General features: G+C 44.5%; 2 protein-coding genes across 7 annotated transcripts in view; one reads left to right on the top strand and one right to left on the bottom strand.

Moving 5' to 3' along the window:
• PGS1 (phosphatidylglycerophosphate synthase 1) overlaps window positions 1–25,413 on the bottom strand; it is a 584,793-nt gene that overhangs the window by 308,555 nt on the left and 250,825 nt on the right. The window lies entirely within an intron of this gene.
• The window catches only part of CYTH1 (cytohesin 1), a 91,025-nt gene that overhangs the window by 14,486 nt on the left and 51,126 nt on the right, over window positions 1–25,413 (top strand). The window contains exon 1 of one of the 6 annotated variants that reach the window (XM_033438641.2): window positions 20,722–21,366. The exons of 1 other annotated variant lie outside the window; for it this stretch is intronic. In XM_033438641.2, the coding sequence (XP_033294532.1) occupies window positions 21,339–21,366 (28 nt within the window). In that variant the 5' untranslated portion in view covers window positions 20,722–21,338. Of the gene's footprint in view, window positions 1–20,721; window positions 21,367–25,413 lie in introns of those variants that run through there. 4 more of the 6 variants (XM_049701575.1, XM_033438643.2, XM_049701577.1 and 1 more) reach the window with 4 other exon arrangements.

The raw sequence follows: 25,413 nt of genomic DNA, 5'->3' as shown, positions 1-25,413 counted from the left end.
CACCTGGGACGTGGATTGCCAGGCACACGAGGCCTGTGGAAGGGCTGAGGCCCGCAGTCACCTGCCAGAGCGTCTTCGGAGGAGCTCTCAGCCTCTCCTCAGGGGTTGTTGGTGGATAGGCTGGCTGTAATTGTATATGCCCTCTTTAGCACTTTGGGCGAGCTTTGAAAAGTTAACATTATGGAAAATTTCAAACACATGCGAAAGTGCAGGGAAGAGTGTAACGAACTCCCATGGACTCATCACTGTGAACGTGTTGGTATAGTTTTCTTTCATGCATATTCCTACATGTCCACCGACCTTAAGTCCTTTTTGGAAAATGTAGGATTTAAAAAATAAGCTTAAACCTCAGCTTCCATCTTAAGAGACTAGCCAAAAGGAGAAAATGAAATCAAAGCAAGCAAAAGGACAGAGAATATAAAAGAGCAGAAATCAATGAAATAGAAAACAGAGCAGCTGCTCAGAAAAGTTCCCACCTTGAAGGGAAGTGGATTAGCAGAGAGAAAGGGGAGGACATCCACTCCATTTATCACATGTTAGCAGTCTGGGTATATAGTGCTGAGCAGGCATGAATGGTATGGTAGAAAGAGCACTGCACGTGTAGTCTGGCCTGGCTTCTGGGTCTGGTACTGTCTCTAATGGCCCTGTGATCTTGGGCAAGTCACTTAGCATCCCCGCGTCCCCTGCAAAGTGTAGACAGTGGTATCTTTCCTACCTGCCTTGCAGGGTTGTTGCAAGGGCAAATAAGAGAGTGCATGTGAAAGTAATTTACATAAAACAGCTGCGGAAACGTGGAGTGTAAGATTTGATAAGGAGAAGTTTGGAATTACTAGATAAACTGAAGCTTGGGGGTTATATGTCTGGATCTTATTAGCAACAACAACAACAAAAAGCTTAAAAACTAGTTCCAGTCACTCTGTGGAATGTTTCGTAGCTTTTTAAAAAAAAAATAAGTGTTTTTCTGTGCCATTAAAATTTATATATGGATGATTTTTTTGGTGGCATCTGCCAGGGAAGGACCCCATCCTCACAGAGGACAGTGGGAAAAGCAAGAGTCCAAAGGAGGGGCTGGAGGTAGGTGGCAGGCCTCACTGGGTCAGAACCAGACAGTTTATCACGTGGAGCCCAGCAGACACCGGAACCCAGGCTGGGGCTGCTGCTTCCCCTACACCAAGTCCCACAGGGTGATGGGATGAGCCCAGACGATGGGCACGCTTGAATTGGGTTGGTCTGCAGCCGAGGGACCAGGGCCCCAGGGCTTAGCACCTTCCACAGCAAGCAGCAGACAAGCCAGCCCTCCCCTGGGAGCCAGCAGGTCATGCTGCTGTCTCCTTGACCAACCAGATGTGACAAAAGACGTGTGGGGATGCTGGGGCCCTATGGTGGCCTGCCTATGCCGAATGCAGTGTAATGTGGTGGCGCCCCGATTTGATTAATTGTCCTCTCTTGTTGGTCATTTAGAAGTTTCCTCTCTGTTCCTGTAGCAAATAACCCTGTAACATCATTGTTGATAAAACTTTGCCCACATTTCTGATTCTTTTCTTAGGCTAGATTCCTGTAAGTGGAATCACTGGGTCAGTGACTAAAAACTGTTTTTAGTCTCTTGATATGTACTGTCAAGTGATTTTCCAGAAAGTTCTGTCACATTTACGTTTACATTTCACACTAGTATATGATGATATTTGTTAATTTATCCTTCCAAACATTGAATTGTTTTTTTGTTTTGTTTTGTTTTTGCTGTATGGGGCCTCTCACTGTTGTGGCCTCTCCCGTTGCGGAGCACAGGCTCCGGATGCGCAGGCTCAGCGGCCATGGCTCACGGGCCCAGCTGCTCCGCGGCATGTGGGATCTTCCCGGACCGGGGCACGAACCCGTGTCCCCTGCATCGGCAGGCGGACTCTCAACCACTGCGCCACCAGGGAAGCCCTGAATTGTTTTTTAATCATTCGTTTTTTGATGTAACTTTTAAATATTTTTTTCTCTCTCTTCTCAGTGTTGGTGGGGTAGCTTTATTCTAAGACCTTGCCTAGTGCTCGTATAAATCAGAATGGGAATTATAGCAGCTTCTTTCCCAGGTCATTTCTTGTTAATTTAGTCAACAGATATTTATTGAGTACCAATTAGGAGCTGGGCACTCTGTGGGTCTTGGAATTTAGACGTGAACAGAGTTCTCAGGGACCTTGTATTCTAGATGGAAGGAGAACTTTGACCTTTAACCAAGAAAAGGAGCTGTTTTTTCTGGGTATGTTTCATCCAGCTGTATTCTCTGTTGAGCTCAGATGAGGGTTTCTTAAGAGTTAAGTTAGGGTGAGAACTCATCTGCTTCCCACCTTGTGTTTACTGGACACAGGCCAGCTGTTGAGCTTTGTGTTCCTGACTTCTCAGCACTCCTGTGTCCCCTTGTGACTGAAAAGGGCTTTTTATAGACATCTGCATCCACAAATTGTGTTAAAGACTTTTGAAAGTGAGTCTACACAAACCACGATTTAATTCTGAACAGATAGGTTTTAGAATCCTTTTCTGTACAGATAGGGAGGACAGTGCCTGTTTAGGGACTCTCTGGTAGAAAGAAGCTTAAACTTGGCTTGATAATTTTGTCTTTTAATGCTCTTTCCAAAGTGCATTGTTTGGGAGTTCCCTGGCAGTGCAGTGGTTAGGACTCCGTGCTTTCACCGCCAAGGGCCTGGGTTAGATCCCTGGTCACGGAACTAAGATTCCACAAGTCGCGTGGCGCCGACAAAAAAAAAACAAGAGCAAAGCGCACTGTCATGAATTTTTCATCAGTCAGCCTTAATTTTTACCCTGGCCACCTTGTGCCTTGGGCAGATTATCTGTCTTCTCTAAGGGGCACAGACTTGGGGGTAGCGACACAGTCGCACCTGCCTTGCAGGGCATTGTGAAGGGTCCAGTGAGGTGCTCTGTGTACATCAGTCAAGGGGGTGACATGCAGCAGGAGCCTGGGGAGTGTCTGCTCTGAAGGCCATCGTCAGCGGACATTCTGGAGGACTTGGTAGGGCCTCCACAGCAAACTAGGATACCAGCGTTGACGTTGAAACATCTTACTTAGTGATAACAAGTACATTCATTTCCATTTATCTTTTTGCTACAAACTTTTCTGATTCCCCCTTATTGTGTTTAAAAAAATAACTTTATCGAGGTATAATTTACATACAATCAACTGTATCTATGTGAAGTGTACAGTCTGATGAGCTATATTTGACAGATTTGTACACCATCGAAACCACCATCACCGTCAAGATACAGAACATTTCCATTGCCATGAAAAGGTTCTTTACGTCCATCTGCAGCCCATCCCTCCCTCTACCCCAGGCACCCTGGATCTTTTTGTCACTACAGATTGGCTTGTGTTCCCCAGCATTTTATATAAATGGAATCATACAATGTTTTCTCTACTGTGTCTGGCCCTCACTCAGCATGAAGTACTTGAGATCATTTTTGGGATGTCAGTTTTTTCTGTTTATTTCTGAGTGGTGTTCCATTGTCTGGATGGACCACAGTGTATTTATCCAGTCACCTGTCATGAACGTGTGCATTGTTTCTGGTTTGGGGCCATTGTGAATAAAGGTGCTGTGAGCCTTCATGTAAAGTCATCGTGTGGACATGTTTTCATTTCTCTTGGGTTAATATCCATGGATAGAATGGTTGGCTTGTATCGTGGGGTTTTCCTTTTCTCCTAAAAAACGTTTTATTATATGTAAAATGTAATAAGGAATGGTATGTACAAATGGTATGTAACTAGTTTTAAAATGTCTTAGAGAAGCTTTTATTTAATGTGAGAATAATATGCAGATCAGTGAAAGTATGTTTTAATATGTTATCGTTTTGCATCAATCAAAAAAAATACTGGATTTTCCTAGAAAAAAAGTGACGTAAAACTTGAAACAATCACAAAGTAAATGCAAATTTTTTTTTCTGTTCTTGTACAAAATCACAATTTTGTACTTACTTAAAATTGGAGAGAAAGCTTCACACAAAAATACAGAAGAATAAATTCTTGCAGGTGGGCAAATGCACCCAGGAGCACAGCAGAATCAGGCGTGAGGGCAAGGTAGCCCTCAGGAAGGTTCTCTCAGCATTGTGTGCCTGCGTCTCCTGTGCTTTCCCTTTGCAGAGTTGCTCTGTGTGCCTAGGTAAGCTGCTCCCTGGTAACTCGTGGCTTTTGTCCATGATGTTTGTGAGACAAACACAACGTAGACAAGCCTTCGATGGTCACTTTATTCCTCTCCCCCAGTGTAGCCAGAGGATAGGCACCCTGTCATGTCATCAGCCAGGCCTTTGCCACCCACTAGATTGCTTGCACCACTGCCACTCAAAGTGTAAATCTTCTTTTAAAAAGGGGGGAGCGAGTGTTAATATTTTTTTAAAAGGGATTATTCTGTAAAATATTTTTAGAACAATTCTGTTGTTTAGGGGGTTTTGGTGTTTGAACTACCAGGCAGAAAGTCTTCCACTTTGGAGTTAAGGTATTAATTAAAGGTTATTCTAAAGATTCAGTGATTTATGTCCCCAGACAAGTTAGATGGCAGGAGTTAAAAGTAATTTATCTTAAAGTTGGCAAATTGGTCCTTTCATAATTGTGGTGTGGCAAACCACCGATTTAGTCCGCTTAGTACCTTGTTATGTACCGTCTTCTGTCCTAATTGTTAGCACTGCTTTATTTAATGGTTGTCGTCTCCTGCAGGACTCCCTCAGGTCATTGTGTAAACCCCACGTGATGAACTAGGGATGCCAGCCGCCCTCTGAGCCTTCGTTCGCAGTCTGTCAGCCTTCGGGGTGGGATGAGAGGTTTGGCCCCAGTGTCCTCACGCTCCTGGTGACTCCTGTCACACAGCTTACTCAGGCATGTGCCTGAAGACTTCAGGAAAGGAGGAGTAAATCTTTGGGGAGATTGGGTAACCCCTGCGTGTACTCTTTTTCTTGATGTGTTCTTGGATGTCTTGTTTCCCGACCAGGATTATACATGACTTTTTGGCAGGACCGTCTTTTACTAAACAAGAAGTTTTGTATTCTGCAGAACTACCTTTAGCTTTGTATTTAAGTAGGCATTTTACATTTTCAATATAGGATTTAATCTGTACCATCACTTTGTGTTAAGAGCTTTGTGACATTACCTCCATTTACTAGGTCACAGTTACAAACTCATTGATGTGCTTTTGCAAAGTTCTCAGTTGTCATCTTATTTGACAGCATTATTTGTCCTGATCATCCCAAACCAGTTAATTGATGATAGAGGTTTTCCTCCAGTTAGATACATTTTAAAGGTAATTTCTATGGAAATTGATATGAAATGCATATGATAAAGCTCTTTCCTTTCCAGTGGGAGAGAGCAATGAATAACAGTCCTTTCTTTCCCTTTCAAGTTCTGAACTGCTGGAAATAGAGAAAGCAGTCAGAAAGTGGAGATCAAATCACCAGCTTTATAACTGGTGAAGAGAGGGCGTCCCCCTAACTCCAGGCATCTGGGAATAGACTGCAAGTTGTAAAGTAGGTCACATTTCTCCCTCTTTCTTCCCTAATGGGACCTTCTGAACATTTGGAATCACCATTCGGTATAACCAATAGCTTTAATTAAGTACTGCCTATCCTGTGATGTCTCCCGAGTTTATACAGCCAGTCCTCGTCATTTGTGAGTTCGCCTCCTCACTAGAATCCGTTTGTAACCCCAGATCAGCACGAGGGTGGTGCTCTCTCAGTTGTGTGTGGATGTGCGCAGGGCAGTGGAAGATGCGGGTGGTCCACCACGGCTCCCAGGGCCCTCTACCTCCCCTTTCAGTGCTCACGCCTTAAGCAAGGGCCCTGGATGCACTCTGCTTAGTGCCACGTTTTTGCCCTTTCTGCTGGTGATTCCTCTGTTTAAAATGGCCCCACGCATAGTGCGGATGTGCTGTCTGGTGTGTTCCCCAGGGCAAGAAGGCCATGGTGTGCCCCACTGAGAACACACGTGTGTTTGATGAGCCTCCTTCAGGCATGAGTTCAGTGTCAGTGAGGTGTCCTGAAACAAGCTTACGTGTTGATCCTTTGAGGAAGTGGGGTCAGGGACTCGCAGGAACCTAGCCCTGTATTATCCCTGGGGACCTTGGGTCAGTGTTCGGCAATTCAGGGTTAGCAGCGACTTTCTAGGACGTAACTGCTTGAATTATGAGGACCGACTGTACCTCTAGCCTTCTTCCTCCCCCTAAGCTGCAGGCTCGGGTGGCTCACTGCCTCATTTGTCATCCCCCCGAGATGTCTGACCGGGGCCTCATGCTCAGTGTGGCACTGCAGAGCCCCCAGCTGTCCCCATCCTAGGAAACAGCATGTCTGCCCGTGTGGTGTGCACATTACGTGTTGAGAAATCAACCCTGATTCCTCCATTTCTCTCGTTTTCCACATCCAGTTCCTTAGTAGTGCTGTCGATTCTACTTCCAAACACGTTCTAAAGTCCTCTGTTTTTCTGTCTCTCCTGCTGCCACGTGAGTGGGGGTCACTGGCATTGCTCCCCGGATGCGACTCCAGCTCCCTGTGTGGACCTCACTGTGCCCCCACATCCCATGCTCTCCCCCTTCTGGGACCTGATTAGCTGTCCCTTTTCAGGTGGACCCAGAGGCTTTGGGTGGGAGCACTTGGTGTTACTCTGGGTGATGGTAGATTCTGCAAACAGAGACCTGCCTCCAAACCTGGTAGGAATATTTTTGAGACTGGAAGGGAGGGGTTTTTTTAGGGAAAGTAAACGTCTGAACAGTGGTTTAAGAGCTTGAAGATCTTGAAGAAACGCCCCTTCAATAATAGATTATTAGAGTTTCCTTGTTTGTTTTGTATTTTACTGAAACCACCTGCCTTGTAAAACAAGGAGATTAGATTTTAGATACAACCATGGTTTCCGATTAGTTTGTTTTTAAAATCAGTGACAGGTACCAAGAAGTTGTTTGGACTGGCTGCTCGTGTGGTACTGCCTTCCGCCTCCTCTGCTCTGCCCGGTGACACAGGGTGGGCGTGGTCTGTCTCCTGCTCCTCTGTCATGTGATGGCTCCATCTGCAGGGCCCTGGCTTCTTTCTTTTCACTGGTTCGCTTTGCTCTCTGTCAGCTGAGTAAAAGGATGGGTGGAGTGCACCGATTTTGTAACTTGGTCTTGTGGTTTTACAAAGAAAGGGGGTGATGTATAATTAGTAAGGCAGAAAGGGAGCGAAGGAAACAGGAAGAGGATATACAGTGCTTGTGCATCAGAGTAGATGTCCAAAGCAACGAAGAGTGGGCAGGCAGGCTCCTGTGTTCCCCAGCCTTATCTGTCCTTACTGTTTGAGCTGTCAGAGAGCTTTGCTTTCATACACGCTTAAATTTCACACCATGATAGCAGTTGTTTCCATAGTTATTGAAGGCTGGCCATTTTTTTCCCAAAAGTTATTAATTGAATTTGGTTTAGAAGTACACAGAACACCATTCCCCTAAGTAGTAAAAGTACCAGAAAGATCATTTCTTTCTTTCTTTTTTTAAAAAATTTATCTTATTTATTTATTTATTTATTTTGGCATGCGGGATCTTTCGTTGTAGCTTTCGGACTCTTAGTTGAGGCATGCATGCGGGATCTAGTTCCCTGATCAGGGATCGAAGCTGGGCCCCCTGCATTGGGAGCGCAGAGTCTTACCCACTGGACGACCAGGGAAGTCCCCAGAAAGATCATTTCTGGAAATATCAATTGAATTTATCTTAAATAGCTGGTACTTGTCATGTATTACTTTACTCCAGTTAAAGAATGAACTTGCCTGATAGCTTAGTCACCATTGTCCCCTACAAAACCATTAGGCTTGTTTGATCCGTGAACATTTTCCTTTCAACCCAGGACAGCGTTAAAACCATCCATTCATCATGCGGTGGGTGATGAGTATTACACTGAGCTGATGGAATACCTAACGTGATTGCTCCGTGATTACCTGAGAGGATAGAACGCTGTTTCAGCAGGCACTTTTCATCTTTGAGAAGGGGAGTCTTAGTTCACAGAATCATAAAATGTTTAGAGGGGAAACTTACCATGAATCTGAGTCAGCATCTTTAGTTTGTTTTCTGTATATGGCGTGACAGTGAGAGGGTTGTGGGAGGAGGTTCTGGAACTGGAATTTGAATAGGTAGAATTCAGGTAGAAAAATAGAAAATATTTTAAAGTTTATTTTATCTCAGTGATACAATATATACACATAGTTTAAAAGATCGTACACCACATAAAAATTTACACGCATGCTTTTAAAAAATTAATTAATTAATTCTTGGCTGTGTTGGGTCTTCGTTGCTGCACACGGGCTTTCTCTAGTTGCGGCGAGCCGGGGCTACTCTTTGTTGCCGTGTGCGGGCTTCTCATTGTGGTGGCTTCTCTGGTTGCGGAGCACGGGCTCTAGGCGCGCGGGCTTCAGTAGTTGTGGTGCGCGGTCTCAGTAGTTGTGGCGCATGTGCCACAGCTCTGTGGCATGTGGGATCTTCCCGGACTAGGGCTTGAACCCGTGTCGCCTGCATTGGCAGATGGACTCTTAACCACTGCACCACCAGGGAAGTCCCTCTGCAGACTTCTGTTGACCATGACGCTACTGAGCCACATGGTGTTCTGTAGTCATTCTGTCTTCCTGGTACAACTCTTTGTTTTCCCTGGAGCTATTAATTGCCTCAACTTTCCCTTTGCCTGGTTTTCTTTGAAATTATCAATTGTTTTCTAAAATACTGCAGCTTTGTCCCAAGCTTATCTATGATGCTTTCTATCTGCTTAAGCACATCAGTCAGTTGTGTCCCCCTGGACAGTGCACATCATTTTTCCGCTCAAGTCTAGATCAGTTGCTCATAAGTCTGCTGTGCGGCCTTTGTTTCCATTCCCCCCCCGCCCCCCAGAGTCATTGGGGATTACCTCTCTGTTGGATCACCTTTTCCTTGGTCTGTGTCTTTCCTGTTTTCAGTTTACCTTAAGTTTACAGAAGCATATTCTCTAGACGTTTCCTAGGAAAGAGTATGTGGGAGGTCAGTGTTCTGAGTTTGCATGTTAGAAAATATTTTGGTCTGTACTTAACACTTTTTGGATTTGGTATAAAATTCTTCCAGTAAAGTTTTCTTCTGATTTTAAAGGCTTTGGTTTTTTTTGTTTTTTTGTTTTTGCTTGTCCATGTGATTTATCCATGTTGTTTCATGTAGTTATAGTTTGTTCACTTTTACAAATGTATGATATTTTATCTTTTTTTTTTTTTTTTTGTGGTATGCGGGCCTCTCACTGTTGTGGCCTCTCCTGTTGCGGAGCACAGGCTCCAGACGCGCAGGCTTAGAGGCCATGGCTCACGGGCCCAGCCACTCCACGGCATGTGGGATCTTCCCGAACTGGGGCACGAACCCGTGTCCCCTGCATCAACAGGCGGACTCTCAACCACTGCGCCACCAGGGAAGCCCGATATTTTATCTTTTGAGTATGCCACAATTTAAAAACAAATCTGTTCCACTTTTAATGGACATTTAGGTGTTTTCTACTTTGGGGTTATTGCTACAAATGCTGCTGTGACCATTCACATTCATATTTCCTGGTATTCATGTGAAGGTTGTATCCCTAGCAGCAGTTATAGGAAACTCAAGTCTGTTAATAGCTAACAGATGCTGTTAGCTATTAGTCCCTATTTATGCTTTATTTCATAAGCAGTTTGATAAAAAGACCAGAATTCAGCCTTTACGAAAAGTTTCTTACTGGTTCGTATTTGTATTTTATAAACTTATCTGTAAAATACAGATCTTTTATATCTGTATAAAGTGGAGAGGGGCTGTCTCCTAGGCAGTTTCAGAGTTAAGGGAACTCACTCTTGATGACTTCCTCACTAGGGGTATCTGGTCCCTGTGCCCGGAGTGTGCATCCTGTCAGGCTGGGGGAGCACATGGAGAGTAGATGGGGGCGAGGGCACCGCCCCGGGAGGGCCCCACTGGGCTTGGTGTTGGCAGCCGTGGTTGGCATGGCTCCTCCACTCTCCCGTGTCCTCAGCTTCCTTCATCGTGGAAGGGGATGGTGATGGTGGTGGTAGGGGTGCCTCCTGATCTCCTCCAGGGTTGTTTTGATGCTCAAGAAATCCTGTATTTCTGTGAAAATACCTCTGTGTCTCTTTGGAAACTGATACAGCTTTTCACAGTTACCTGACTGATTATGGTGCAGTAGCACGTGTCCCTTCAGTTGGGGTGACAAGACCTCAGGCTGTCTAGCAGCTCCGTGAGCCTGGTTCTTGTTTGGAATTCCACATCTTTTTGTCTTTGAATCTGCATTTCCTAGGTCTCTTTTTCTTGCAAACTTCTCTCCAGGTAGGTTTCCTGGCTGCGAAGATAATGTGCAGCCCGGCCAACACAAATGTCATTCTGTGACTTTGGGTATAATGCCCTTCCTCTCCCACGCAGTGCCTGCTCACCCCAAAGGTCATCTCTACTTCTTCCTTTAAGATTGTGGCCACAAAGCGGTACTTGAATCTCCCCGGATCTCCTCCTAAATACCAGATAATGCCACTGAGATTGTGGGTTTTCCCAAGTCTCTCTCCGTTATTGGACTGCTCACATCCCCCTTGTCCCCGCCTCTCCCAGGGACTGATTTTTGGTGTTCTTCCTCCAAGAACTTGGAGCACCCTGCCCTGGCATCCTAGTGCTGAGCAGCGTGAGTGGTGGTTTAGGTGACCGCTACTGCTGCCACCACACGGGGCTCCAGAGGCCTGTGCTCTCTTCACCTCCGGACCCCCAGCACCCAGCTAGTGTGGTGCTCAAACTGAACACACAGTAGAGACCCAAGTCCTTTTTGAGTGAATGCAGAGTACTAAGCACTTAGAGTTTTCAAATAATGAATACTGTGTGTGTGAGCAGCAGCTAGAACATGGGGGGCAGGTATCCTAAGGGTATTAGGCTCTTTCAGGTTGAAAGTAAGAGACCCTCAGGTTACCAGGTGATGAGACTTTCTCCTAAATGGACACAGGAAGTGGGAGGTTCAGCCGCCACAGTCGCTCTGAGTCCCGGAGCTCAGGTCTGTTCATAGGGAAATGGCCTTGGGAATCCAATCTTGTAGAGGGTGCCTGTTTAATTTCTTTAGTCCACGTGGTGTGGAACAGGAAGTAGGAGGTTCAGAGGAGAATATAAATGCATTTCACACACCACAGGATTTTGGACAAGAGAAGCCTGTGTATGGTGTTTTTGTTTTGGGTTGGGGGGAGTCACTGAGGTTCAGCTTTCACCTCTGTGATGCCTGTTCTGACCACCACATTTAATACTTTAATAACTGCTCCCACGCACGCACTCCTGATTCCTTCTTTTCCACATAGCACTTACCACTTTCTAGCATGCTAGTTAATTTATTATTTATTGTGTATATTCTTTGTTGTCTGTGTCTGCCCATATAACATAAATTCCCATTGGCTATCACCCATTCCCATAAATTAGTCACAGTGTATAGACAAAGGGCAAACCAATTTTCTTAAAACAAAAAACCCTTCAGAGAATGAGAACTGCTGAATATCACCAGAGCATGGCTTGTATACTAGGTAGAACATGACTTTCTTCTTCTGTATACATTCAAAAGGTAATTTATTTGCAAAAATGGCTAATTGTAAACCTTTTAACAATCTTCTCATGTAGCCAGCAGAGGGCAGCACAGATTGAATTGACCACATCCAGGAATTTTGACTTTATTTTAAACGACATTTAAAATTGCAGCAGCTGCTTACAGGTGTAGTTCGATAGTTATCAACATCAAGTTTAGTATACTTCTTGCTCATTTGTGAGTCGTACTGTTGCTCCTCTGTCCTTGTGGAGGAAGATGTTTCTGTTTATTGCAAATATGACAAGTCCATGTTTTCTAAAGCGTACACGTTTCCAAGTGTGATCATGACGGCAGGTGTGAGTCCTTTGGGGCATCGTTCCATTGTCACCAGGAAGTGGGTAATCATTTGTTTCCCTGGGCTTCTTCTAGGGATGGTGCTGCCCTTACCCACTCTTGGAGGGCTGGGTCCAGGTGCAGATTCCTCCACTTGAGGGTCCTCTCTGAGCATCTGGTGATGTGTCGACCCCCTTCTCAAGGAAAAAAAATGCACAGAAACTCAAAACCACATGTTTTTTCACTTTCATGGCATTGATAATGGATTTTCTTCACACAGAAAATAAGACCAGATTTTGTGAAGAATTGCACCTTTCTCATTTTTTTCTTGCAAAAGGTAATGACTCTTTTTGGAAAAAATTGAAATTCAGATTGTATACATAAAATAAAGGCTAAAAGGGCATGGTTTGGGCTTTTTTTAAAAAAGTACCTAATTGAGTTTTACTTTTGATGATAAAACTGCCAAAAATTCTGCCTCACGAAGTACGTACTGGCAGATGTGATCAGGTGCAAGGTAAGTGCATGTCCAGGAATTTTTCATTTGAATTCTCTGCGACACACACGGTATTTCTTTTGTTCTCAAGTCTTTTTTGTGCAATACTGATTTGATGCTGTTTGTGTCTGTGAGGAAAAACAGTACAAATCCATGTTTTTCAGCTAATTCAGGAAGTAGAAGTAACCTTTAAAAGAGTTTTGCAGTATTTCCAGGCGACTGGATTTCTGTCTGTAGAAGGTTGAGGTCTTTGTCACTTTCCACCCCAGCTTACAGATGCAGTTCTGGGGGTTTGAGGACACTCCCGTGGTTGCATGCTCTAAGCCCCTCTCCTATTGGCAGCTTATCAGGAAAGATCTAAGCTGCAGAGAAGGAGGCCATCAGGAAGCAAAACAATTTATCTCCATATCTCAGAAAGACTTCAAGGCACCATGGGCCTCTGAGAATAGAGATACGGAGTGAGGCTAGAAACTGGAGGGTGGGTTGGAAGTCATGGCAGGCAGTTAAGACTTCCAGTTCTCTTCCATCTCCTGTAGCAAGGCGATTTCTCTTCCCCTTTGGTAAAACATGAAGATGAGCCTGTAAGGAAACCGAGTGAAAGTCTGTGTACTTACTTATGAGCTCCTTACCCTTTCTCCTCTACCTAGCTTCCCAGATGCTGCTGGCCAGGTTTATAGCCCACATAGCTCAGGTAGGAGGTTGGAGATCACTTCTTTAGGTCATTGCCCAAGAAAAAAGAACCTACAGAGTCCTCCATGTGGGGTATCCACATGTTATTGCTTTATTATTTTACAAAGACACCCACCACTCAATAGGTCACAGCTACTACACAGAGCTTTTAATCGGGTTGTCAGTGCGTCTCTCTTAAATGTAAAGAAACAGCCTCTGTTTATTAGACATTTGAGGAAAATCCCCGAACATTAACAACAGAACAGAACAAAGCAAACAGAAGAAACAGGTCATGGAAGATATGGAAGAAAACCTTATAAACTATATACTTGGGACTTCCCTGGTGGCGCAGTGGTTAAGAAACCACCTACCAGTGCAGGGGACACGGTTTCGAGCCCTGTCCGGGAAGATCCCACATGCTGCAGAGCAACTAAGCCCGTGCGCCGCAACTACTGAGCCTGCGCTCTACAGCCTGAGAGCCACAACTGCTGAGCCCACATGCCGCAAATGCTGAAGCCCGCGCACCTAGTGCCCGTGCTCCACAACAAGAGAAGCCACCGCAACGAGAAGCCCGCGCACTGCAACGAAGAGTAGCCCCTGCTCGCCGCAACTAGAGAAAGCCCGTGTGCAGCAACGAAGACCCAACACAGCCAAAAATAAATAAATTAATTAATTAATTTAAAAAAAAAGAATCGTGTTTAGAAAAAAAGAAAGCATAAATATTAAATGATAATTCTGAGTTTTTTTTAACACAAAAAAAGGATTATCTCACTAAAGGCAGAATATATCATACTTACTTTCTTCTGTTTAAATTACAGAAGGAATACATTATTACTATGTTCTGGGGTGGGGGAAGTGCAGAACATATAAAATACAAAAATAAAAGTCTTTTTTTTTTTTACTGCCTACATCACAAGGTTAAACAGTGTGTGTTTTTCTACAAGTTTTTTTTTTTCCAATTAATATGTCTTAGAGATTTTCCTATGTCAGAGCACATAGATCTACCTCAATTTTTTTAAACTGGTACATTCCACAGCAAAATCTGTACTATACTTTCATTTTGTACTGATGAAACTTTGTTTCCAGTACTTCGCTGTCACAGGCTGTGTGCAATCACCATTCTTCTACTTCTGTCTTTCTGTACCTGCAGAAGAGATTCAGAAACGCTGCAATACAGAGTCAACAGGTCTGGGCAGCTAACTTTTTATTTTGAAAATTTTAAGACCTGCAGAAAAATTGCAAAAACATGGAGTTGCCATATGCCCTCTACCCAACTTGCCCTAAGGTTACTATCTTACATACCACAGTACAGTTATTAAAACCAGCGAATTAACACCAGTACAATACTAATAAGCAATCTGGCAATCCTACTGGAACCTCACCAGTTTTCTCACTAAGGTCCTTTTCTTCTGGTCCAGGATCTAATTCAGAAGACCCCACTGCAATTAGTTCTGACCACGACAGTTCCCAGTCCTGTGTGTCATGACCTTGACACTTCACAGAGGACTTCTCGATTATTTTGTAGAATGTTCCCCAATTTGGATTTGCCTGCAGTTTTCTCCTGATTCAATTGAGGTTGTGCATTTTTGGCAAGAATGAGGTTGTGTTCTTAGTGCATTGTGTCAGGGTCCATGATGGTGATGAATCCTTTTACTAGTGATGTTTTTTTTTTTTTTTTGCGGTACGCGGGCCTCTCACTGTTGTGGCCTCTCCCGTTGCGGAGCACAGGCTCCGGATGCGCAGGCTCAGCGGCCATGGCTCACGGGCCCAGCCGCTCCGCGGCATGTGGGATCCTCCCAGACCGGGGCACGAACCCGTGTCCGCTGCATTGGCAGGCGGACTCTCAACCACTGCGCCACCAGGGAAGCCCTTAGTGATGTTAACCTTGAACATCTAGTAAAGATGAGTCCACCAGGTCTCTGTAAGTTTCTGTGGCTGTCTGTCCTTTTGTGATTCCTAAGAATCTTGTTGAGAGATGCTCTGGGGTGATGTGGATATCTGTTCCTCGTCATCCTTTCTCACCCCCCAATTTTCGTGTCAATGGCTGGGTGCTTCCTCAAGTTGGCTCCTATGTCTTTCAACCTGTCCCCCTCATTCTCTGAGCACTTCCTCACTTCCTGCCATCACAAGATTTTCCAGGCTCATTTTGTATTTTTCCCTACCCAGCCCTGGAATCAACCATTTCTCCAAGGATCACAGGTTCCTTTTAATGGGGAATGGTATTTAGAAACCAAGATCTGGGCATAGGGGTGTACTGTATAAACATTTTTAACTGGGACAGACATTACCAAACTGCCTTCTGAAACTTGGCACCAACTGCTCCCCACCACACACTATGAGAATGTCCCCTTCCCCACAACCTCACCGATGCTCTTCAACACTCTGGTAGTCTACTGGCTATTGTAATTTATTCTGCCCTGTTTATTAGGGTTATTGGCTGTCTGTCTTTCTTCTCTGAATTGTTCATATCCTTTGTCCTATTTTGCTACTGTTGTTTGTCTTTTTATTGGTTTGTAGGTACTCTTCATATATTTTGGATAGTAATCCTTTGCTTGTAAGTGTTGCAAATATTTTCTCCAACTATACTGCCAGTCTTACCTTTTTTATGAGAGCTTTTGTCATACAAAATAGAATATAAATAATATATTTATATATTAAGTTCATTCATATGAAGTCAAGTTGGTCAATTGTTTTTTCTTTTATGACTTCTAGGTTTTTGTGACTTGCTTAGGAAGTAATGTTCCTTTGCAATAAAATGAGAAAAAATTCACTTAAAAGTGTACATATGTACATATGTGTACATATATAGGTATATATAATATATACTTTTTATATTTACATACTTATATTTGTCATTCTATACTTAAGGAAAACAAAAACCTCCAGGTGGATTATAGGTCAAAGTGCATATACATATATAAGACACACTTTTACCTATAATCCATCTGGAGGTTTTTTGTTTGCTTTTTTAAGTATAGAGTGGCAGAGGGAATCTAAATTTTTTCTGAATAGATAGTCAGTTGTCATCACCATTTATTGAAGAGCACATCCTTTCCCTGCTGATCTAAAATACCACATGATCAGTACAAGGTAGTGACTAAAAGCTCAAGCCCAGGAGTCAGCTGCTTGGGTTATAGTCTGGCTCCACGGCTCACTAGCTATTTGCTTACTCTCTCCATGTCTTTTAGTTTTTTCATCTAGGAAATGGAGAAATTTTTCCCACTTAGTAGGGTTATTGTAAAAGTGCTTAAAACAGTGCAGACACCTAGTAGACACAATACATGTTAGCTATTATTATAGACTAAATTTGCACGCACACATTGGTGTGTCTAGCCAATGCTGTCCAAAAAAACATAGTGTGGGCCAAATACGTAACTTAAAATTTTCTAGTAGCCGCATTAAACAGCTAAAAGATAAATGGTAAAAATAACCTTAATAATATATTTTATTTAACCCAATATATCTAAAACATTATCATTTCAACATATAATCAATATAATAATTAAGATACTTTGCATTTTTTTGGTGCTAAGGTTTCAAAATCCAGGGTGTGTGTTACACTTAGAACATACTTGAAGAACTCAGTAGTGGTTACCACACGTGACAGTGCAGGGCTAGACTAGTTCATGACTTGGTTGTATATTCTTGGAACAATATCACATGTGTACCTGCAAGAAAATTACTAAAAGAACTGAACAGCCACCCATAACTGAAAAAAATCTATTGACAAACTAGAAAGAGAAGGAATCTTTTTTTAACATGATAAAAGGTATTTACAACTTATAGTAAATGTTATATTCTGTGGAAGAATGTAGAAAACTTTTCCTTTAAGATGGTGAAGAAATGAAGGGTGTCCACGCTCAGCAACTTCACTAGTGCTGTGCTGCAGGGTTTTCTAGCCCAATCTTTCTCAGCCACGGAGCCTCAGGAGAATTGGGCCTGAACGCTCTAGCCAGGGAAACGGGGCAAGAAAAAGGGCACAAGGATTGTAAAGAGGAAAAAAAGGAAATGATTATCTCACAGGTGGATTGACTGTCCATATAGAAAAGGTAAAAAAACCTAAAGATAAATTGTTAGAATCATTCACAGAGGTTGACAAGGCTGCTGTTTACGAAGTCAACATATAAAGCACAAATGCATTCCGATATATTAGCAACCAACAGTAATTAAATACCTGGTGATAAATCTATCAACAATGTGCAAGAGTTTAATGGAAAAAAAATTCTAAAATTTTATTGAAAGACTTGAAAGAGGACCTAAATCCATGGAGAGAGAAAGTGCACTCAGGACCCAGCACACTCAGATGTCAGTTTTCCCAGAGGACCTACAGATTCAATGTAGATTTGCCACTGAAAATCACAATCCCAGCAGGTTTTACTTGTCTGTTTTGGGGGTTTCTTCACCACAATGAAGAGTAGCCCCGCTCACCACAACTAGAGAAAGCCCACATGCAGCAGCAAAGACCCAATGCAGCCAAAAATAAATAAGATAAAATAAATAAATTTATATGTAAAAATAACTATATACTTAAGAGTCTCAGAAATTATATTACTGAAACAAGAACAGGATGCTATCAAAAAGGAATATTCAGAGATTAAGAGTGAGTTCTTGCAAATTAAAAATAGCAAAAATAGAACATTCAGTAGAAAGGTTGGAAGATAAAGCAGAGAATCGTCTTAGTTCAGGCTGCTGTAACAAAGTACCACAGGCTGGGTGGCTTAAACAACAAATGTTTATTTCTCACAGTTGTGGAGGCTGAAAGTCTAAGATCTCAGTGCTGGCCTGTTTAGGTTCTTGGTGAGGGCCCTCTTCCTGGTTTATAGAGGTCTGTCTTCTCGCTGTGTCCTCACATGGCAGAAAGAGAGAGCTAGTTAACTCTCTGGCCTCTTCTTATAAGGTCACTTATCCCATCAAGGTGGCTTCACCCTCGTGACCTAATCACCTCCCAGAGGCTCCACCTCCAAACACCATCACATTAGGGTTTCAACATATGAGTTGGGGTGGGTGGGACACAAACATTCGGGCCATTGCAACAATATTTCCCAGAAAGCAGCTCAAAAAGGAGAGGAAAAGTAGGAGTGAAAAGATAAGAATAGTTAAAGGATTCACAATGGAGGTCCAGTGTCTAACTAATAGAAATTCCAAAAAACAAGAACTGGAAAAAAAAAAGGACAGGAATTTATTAAAGAGTATAAGACTTCAGACATAGGTTCTATCTGGTGGCTAACATAACGTATGAAATTTCACAATACTGAGTGTAGAAATAAGGTCCTAAAAGCTTCCCGAGAGGGGAAAAAGGTCTCATACAAAATATTGGGAATCAGAATGGTACCATCACTACCAGCAATACAGGAAGAGGAAACAGTGAGTGGTTGCCTCCACTATGCTGAGGAAACATGACTTCGCTTAGAATGCCACACCCAGCCAGACTGTCAGGTGTGAGAGAAGAGACATGCAGAATTCACAACAATGACGATGAAAACCCACCCCTCCACAGCCTCTCTCTGTTAGTTGTTAGAGAAGGTGCTCCATCTAAATGAGCAAGTAATCCAAGAAAGAAAAAAACCATGGAATCAGAGGCTCAGGTCCAGTGGTGGGAAATGTCCGGGGGAGTGCTCAGGGTGGTGCCCCGAACGCGGGCCTCAAGAGCCACAAGACCAGGCTGAGTAGGAGCGTGGAGGTTTCTGGAGGCCACCTCAGAAAACAGACCGCTCGGCGCGTTTGACAGTCTTGACAGTTGCATAGCTTGGTAGAGAGTCTGGCACGAGCAAACAGAAACAAACAAAGGACACTTAGTCCATTCTGTGGTTATTTTAATCATAGTACATTATATAGCTGAGTTGTGAGCAGTGTTTATGGGAATACTAAATACTGATTTAACCAGAAATGTTTGTGTAATTATACCGAGTGGGCGTGTGTATGTGTGTGTGCACGTGGGAGGGGGGTGGGGGTAAAAGGCGAGTCTTCATCTTCCATGGCGGGCAGTTGACGTCTAGAGGTGAAAACTCGAGAACAAGTAGTGTAACTAGTTCTTTCAAAACAGGGAGGTGACGAGCAGAAGAAATAGTCGAGAGACCTACGTCTGTGAAGCATGATTCGGGGGTGGGGGGGTGGGGAGTTGGGCAGGAAGCCGTGGTTTTCTGTTTTAAGCCTTAGGTACTATTTGCTTTTTATATGATGTGTGCATCTTTTGCTTAGAGAAACAAACCAGGCACGGTGGTGAGAGACGAGCCTGGAGAGGCACAGGGTCCCAGGAAGAGGGTCTTGAAACTGTGGTGATTACGGAGCTGAGACTTGGTAGGCAGATGTCAGGCCATTGAATTCTTCAGGGCCGGCTCCTGGGGCCTTTGGTTTGTGTTGTGCCCTCACAGCTCCACTCTCTGTGCTCTCCCTGGTCCTCTGGCCCTGTTGGATTGTGTAGGAGACTGGCGGGCCAGGGGACAGTGAGGTCAAGGTGTCTTCTCCCCACCAGGTAGCTAAGGTCGGCTGAACCCTCTACCTGCGGTCCTGCCAGCGGCCTACTCCGCTGCCCAGCAGGCCTGGCCTGGGTCAGGGCCGCCCCCTCTCACTGGCCCTGCTGCTGCGTCTCTCCCTGTGGTCTCCCTACACTCCACCCTCACTTTTATAGACAGTCCCTCTCTTCTCTCCAGACTCCCACTCTGAGTGCGTCTCTGTCTCCTTGGGATCGTGACTGACGTGGGTATTGTGCTGAGAAAAAGATTTTTCCCAGAACATTACGTGAATATTCATGGAAGCTTTCTTTCAGGTTACATCCTGATAAACCCATCATAAGTTGAAAATGTTGTAGGTCAAAAATGCATTTAATACACCTAAACTGAACATCATAGCTTAGTGCAGCCTACCTTAAAGGTGCTCAGAACACACACAGTTTGTTTTGCCCCCTGCAGTGGGGCAAAATCATCTAACACAGAGGCTATTTTGTAATAAAGTGTTGATTTTCTCATGTAATGGCTTGGATACTGTATTGACACTGAGAAACAGAGCAGTCGTCTGGGTCCGGGATGGTTGTAAGTGTATTGGTTGTTCACCCTTGTGATCATGGGCTGACTGGGGGCTGTGCTCACTGCTGCTGCTGCCCAGCATCACAGGAGAGGATTGGACCCATACCGCTAGCCCGGAAAAGAGCAACATTCAAAGTATGGTTTCTACTGAATGCGTGTTGCTTTCACACCATCATAAAGTCGAAAAATCATAAGTCAACCATTGTGGGACTTCCCTGGTTTTCCAGTGGTTAGGGCTTCGTGCTTCCACTGCAGGGGGCATGGATTTGATCCGTGGTCGGGGAACTAAGATCCTGCATGCTGCAAGGTGCGGCAAAAAAAAAAAAAAAAAAAAAGTCAACCATTGTAAGTCGGGGACTGTCTGTATACTTATCTCTTGAGGTAAGCATATCTCAAGGATAAATATATCTCATATATTGTATAATATATGTGGTTATACAGGTTAACTATGACAGATATGAGAGATATAGAGATATAAAGAGATACGTATATATAGTTAAATTTTACATGTAAAAGACAGAGAATGAGAATATAGTATATAAAACAAAAATCTGGAAAAATGTAAAGAATATATACTGAAATGTCATCAGTGGTTAGCCCTGGGTGCCCCCCCCGCCACTACTATAATTAATTTCAGTAATAAACATGTGTCATGAGTATAGTAAGAGAAAAGAACAGTTTGGTGCAATATATTAGAACATAGAATGGGGATGAAATTGAACTTGTATTGGGAATAATTCCCTTAGACTTTTTTTCTTTTGGCCTCTAAAATCTGCCTTCTACTTTTATCCTGTGACCTCACAACATACTGTAATGATTACGATCTCTTAGTCATGCTCTTGGGAAATGCGCTATTATCACATTGTGAGACAACCAGGGGTTTTTAAGTGATTCCATTCTAAGAAGGTACTTGGGAAGTGAAGAGAGAAACGCCAGCTCTGTCTGCTGCTTTGGGTGAATCTGAGACCAGAAGTGCCACTGTTGCTCGCTGGACTCCAGCCTCAGACTGCTTCCAGGGAGGAGGTGGTTAACCTCTAGGAAGCTACTTGAGCTTGACTTCAGGAACTGGGTGGTGGCCGCGAACTGGGAGTGACGCTTCTGTGGCTGGAGGCTGATTGGTCCAGGCGTGTGGCCAGCGAGTTCCCTGTCGGTCCAGGAAGCAGCTCTGAGCTGTCCCGGTGGCTGGACAGCTCACAGGTATTCCTGCCCCACCCTGCCCTGCCTCCCAGGGAGTCTTTGCTCTGAGTTCTCCTTTGAAGAACAAAACCCAGCAACCTTCAGGGTCCTACTGTGACAGAAAAGATGGTCCTTAAAACCAAAGAAGACGATGGTGAGTCCCAGTCCTGGCTTGGGTATATGGGGTGGGGTTTAAGTAGCTCTTTTGATTGACATGTGAAATTCTGTGACGACAGTTTTACTGCCTCTTGAGGAGTACCGACCGAGAGGCTCTTGCCTCTGTGTGTGTGTGTGAGAGAGAGAGAGAGAGAGAGAGGGAGAGCGCGCGCGCGCAAGCCAGAGAGATTCTGTGTTTTTAAACTGAAGACGTCCCCCAGCCCCCACCCCCACTCTTTACTTTTCATTGAAGATCCCCCTGGGAGCGTCTTGGTAGCATGTGCCCTCCTACTTGGTGATGGTGTCTGATTTCCTGAATCTGAGCAGCAGTCTTAGAAGCTCTGCAAGTTGCATGTACACCCAGAGTGAGTGTACACTAAAAAGGAAAGATGTTAGAGACCAGGTTGAAAGTATCGGTGAGGTACAAGATGAATAATAACCATTTTTATTAAATAAAAATGTAACAAAGAGAATATCCATAGTTATTTGATCTTCCTCTTTTGGTATTAAGTAAAGACTGTTTGAAGCCTCGTCAGGTCTGGGGAACTTCCTTCATCTTCTCCACACCCACACTGTAAACAGTGAAGCTATGAGTAAAGGGGTGACAAATTTTGTGGATTATAAATCCCAAAAGCTTTTGCAGAAGAACTGGCTTAAAGCACCCTAGGTCAGGGCTCTCAAACGTTCTGAGGTTAAGTTGTATGTGTGTATGTGTGTATGTTTTCTTGTGATGCTTTCATCAGATGGCCATGTTTGTTTGGTTTTTTGCGGTACGCGGGCCTCTCACTGCTGTGGCCTCTCCCGTTGTGGAACACAGGCTCCGGACGCACAGGCTCAGCGGCCATGGCTCACGGGCGCAGCCGCTCTGCGGCATGTGGGATCTTCCCAGACCGGGGCACGAACCCGTGTCCCCTGCATCGGCAGGCGGACTCTCAACCACTGCGCCACCAGGGAAGCCCTGGGGAATTCATTTGTTCTCAACTCCTGGCTCGGAGGCTTGACTGCTCTGAAGCCACTTGGTCCCTGTTGTCCTCTGAGGCCTGGGCAGGCGTGGCCACTGTGGCAGCATGTGCTACCACCACAGGCTCGCACACCTACCCCTCTGGCCTCTCCCTTCTGTGCAGGGCATGGGCTGGAGCTCTTTAGATCCCAGCTCCGAGCACAGGCTGGGCATATGCAGATGCACAGTAAACGCTGAGCTGAGGTGGCTTTTATTATTCCCGTGAGAGAAAATAAAGAGCTGAGTGCTCAGCCAGTGAGTTTGAATTGGGCTTGGGCTGTTTGTGGATTATTTATACTCACTGAGTCTTACCTCTAAACTGGAGGTAATAGTGCATAGTTCATTGGCAGGAAATGCACAGAGTTCATAGTCAGACTTTGCTGTCAAGTTCAAATAAAAATAGAAATGAAAAAAGATTTTAAGCCATGGATACTATGTGAGTATAGGATAGTGTTATTTATAGGAAAATATGCTGAATAGAATGGAGTTAAATAGAGTGCCTCTCCTTTAGGACGTTGGATTTTCAGGTTGCGTCTAGAATACTCTCTCTGATGGTAACTTACCCCTCATCCCGTCCTCTAAATGTGTTCCTTGTCATTGTGCCAGCCTTCTGTTGGGCAGTTGCTGAGGTCGAGGCGAGTATTAAACAGAAAAGCAGAGGTGCTGTAAGTGAACATCTGTAGATACTCCTCACTCCCTTCCTTAGGGGTTGAGTTTGTATTTTGCGAAATCAAAAATGGTTACATCTTTATTTTTAAGCTAGAGCGCTTGGCACTGTACAAAGCACACATCTCAGCAGACCTGCATCACCATCTGCTGGGACCAGTTTTGAAGGGGACTCGCTCTGGTCCGGATTTCATAGGTTCTAGCCTGGATTTCATAGGCTGTCTGTGGACCGCACCAGCGTGTGTGCCCGCAGCGTTGAACAGAGGGTCAGGACTGCCCTTTTTTCTTGATGAAAGACATGAACAGAAACGGGGCTCGGGTCCTGCTCTGAAAAGAGCGGACCTTTATCCATCGTCTGAGGCTTTCTGCAGCTTCCCAAGTTCTCTTTGGTACGGAACATAAATGCATAGGGCTGGCTGCCAGTGGTCAGGACCCAGCATCCAGGAGGCGGGTGGAGTGTGGAGGGCAGCAGGTGGAGTTGTCTGAGGAGCCAGCATTGTGGAAAGGAGAGGCAGGGAGCGTGGGTCTTGGCAGGACACAGGTCTGGGGCCTTAGGGGCCCCCAGCCTGCCAATGGGCAGTGGAGACGAGGACAAGGCAGGTGCGGTAGATCTGGACAGGAGGCGTCAGGACCTTGTGGTGCAGCCCTTCCTGTGGCTCTGGAAGATTCGCTGAATATGTTTGTGATGGGGGGCTGGCAGCACAGGACCTACATAGAGTTTGCTGCTGGTTACGTTAAACATGGAGGGATAGACGTCCTGGAAGTTTTTTATAATATCCATTTCTCACTTTTCCCTTGCATTTTGACAGCCTTCCAAAGGCACCTTTACTGAATTTACATTGTTCTTGTCTCTGCTCCTCTTTCTGTTTGTTGCAGCCCAGCTGAGATTTCCTTTTTAGAAAAAGACTCTTGTAACTGCTGCTGTCTTCTCCTGTTACCTTGTGAAGAGCTTCCACTCATGGGGATTCAGATGGGCTCATTTTGAAGCTGGGACAGTCACTAGATGCAGAGGGGCCACAGGCTTGTGGGTCCGCGGCTCCTGGCGGGGGACATGGAACTCCGCCGGGGCTGGCGTTGGGCAGCACTGCTGAGATGTGCTGCTCTTGGGACCCATGTGTCCTCTTCCTGAGCCCGTGCTGGGTGTGACATACCAGTGAAAACGGGGACAGAAGTCAGTCCTGCTGCCCTCAGCTCTGCTCATGGTCAGGACTTGCCCCGCCACTCCTTCCCTTCTTATGAAGATAATTTCTTGACTTTTGTATGTTCTTCCTTCCTTACCCTATGGAGAAATCATGAAAGCTTAACTTCTGACCTAGAAAAATGCAATACATTTCTTTTCTAAGTCAGTGGCTGTTTCTGCGTCTCCTCTCTTTCTGGCATCTTAAGTCTCTTCTGTTAAGCATTCAGGATTCTGATTCATAGAAATATGTTGGAATCCCACGTAGACAGCGTGGCATGATGGTATAGTTGCCTCAGGGATTTCACACGCATTATAACAGGCCTCAAGTATGTTCCTTCCACTAAAGGAATAATTAGTCATTAATCTGAGCAAATGTTTTGGGGTAAGTGGCTGGTGACATTTCCATATTTTCTCTGAATAGAAATTTCAACATACAATTTTGCCTCACTTGTGGATCCAGATACACAGAAAGGTATAAAATGCGGTGTCGCTGCCTCTGCTTGCTCCCTGTCCACACTCCTCGTCTCTGAACAGGGTCCCTGTTGACAGTTTCAAGTGCGTCCTTCTCAGATCTTGCGTTTGCCAGCATTGGTGCCACGCGCATGGTGTCCTGTTCCTTCCCGTGGCACAGTGTCTGGGAGATCTTTCTGTGCTGGCATCTACCAATCAGCTCGTTCTTTTTCATGACCAAATCGTGTGTAAGTAGTTTTCATTTTTGCACTTTTGGGAGTACGTCCATTGGATAAGTTCTTAAACGGAATTGCTGAATTGAAAAGTACTGCAGCAGAAAGGTTGCGCCGTTTACTCTCCCCCAGCAGAGCCTGGGCCGCCTGTGTACTCCCGCGCCCTTGGCGGACACTCTCATTTCTGCCAGACTCACCTGAAGCGGTGTGGTGTTCATGCTTTAACTGGAGAGTTTAAGCGTCCTTCATGTCTGGCCATTGTGTTTGTCTTTCTGGGTCTGCTTTTTATGTCTTTCGCTGGTTGTGTCCACCTTTGTCTTACTGCTGTCCTTGTGAAAAGAAGTTAATCGTCTGTCATGTATTTTGCACATTGGTTGTCCTGGTGGTTTACCTTTTAGCTCATAGAACTTTATTTTCCATTCTGAAGCTTTACATTTTATTGTAGCAAACTGAACAGACTCTCGGAGATTATAACCGTATTAATCCATGCTTTATTCTAGAATTTCTGTGGTTTCT

This window comes from Orcinus orca, chromosome 19, assembly GCF_937001465.1.
Source record: "Orcinus orca chromosome 19, mOrcOrc1.1, whole genome shotgun sequence".
Taxonomy (NCBI): domain Eukaryota; kingdom Metazoa; phylum Chordata; class Mammalia; order Artiodactyla; family Delphinidae; genus Orcinus; species Orcinus orca.
Note: the sequence above shows the minus strand (reverse complement) of the source record. Positions and strands in the feature narration are given on the sequence as shown.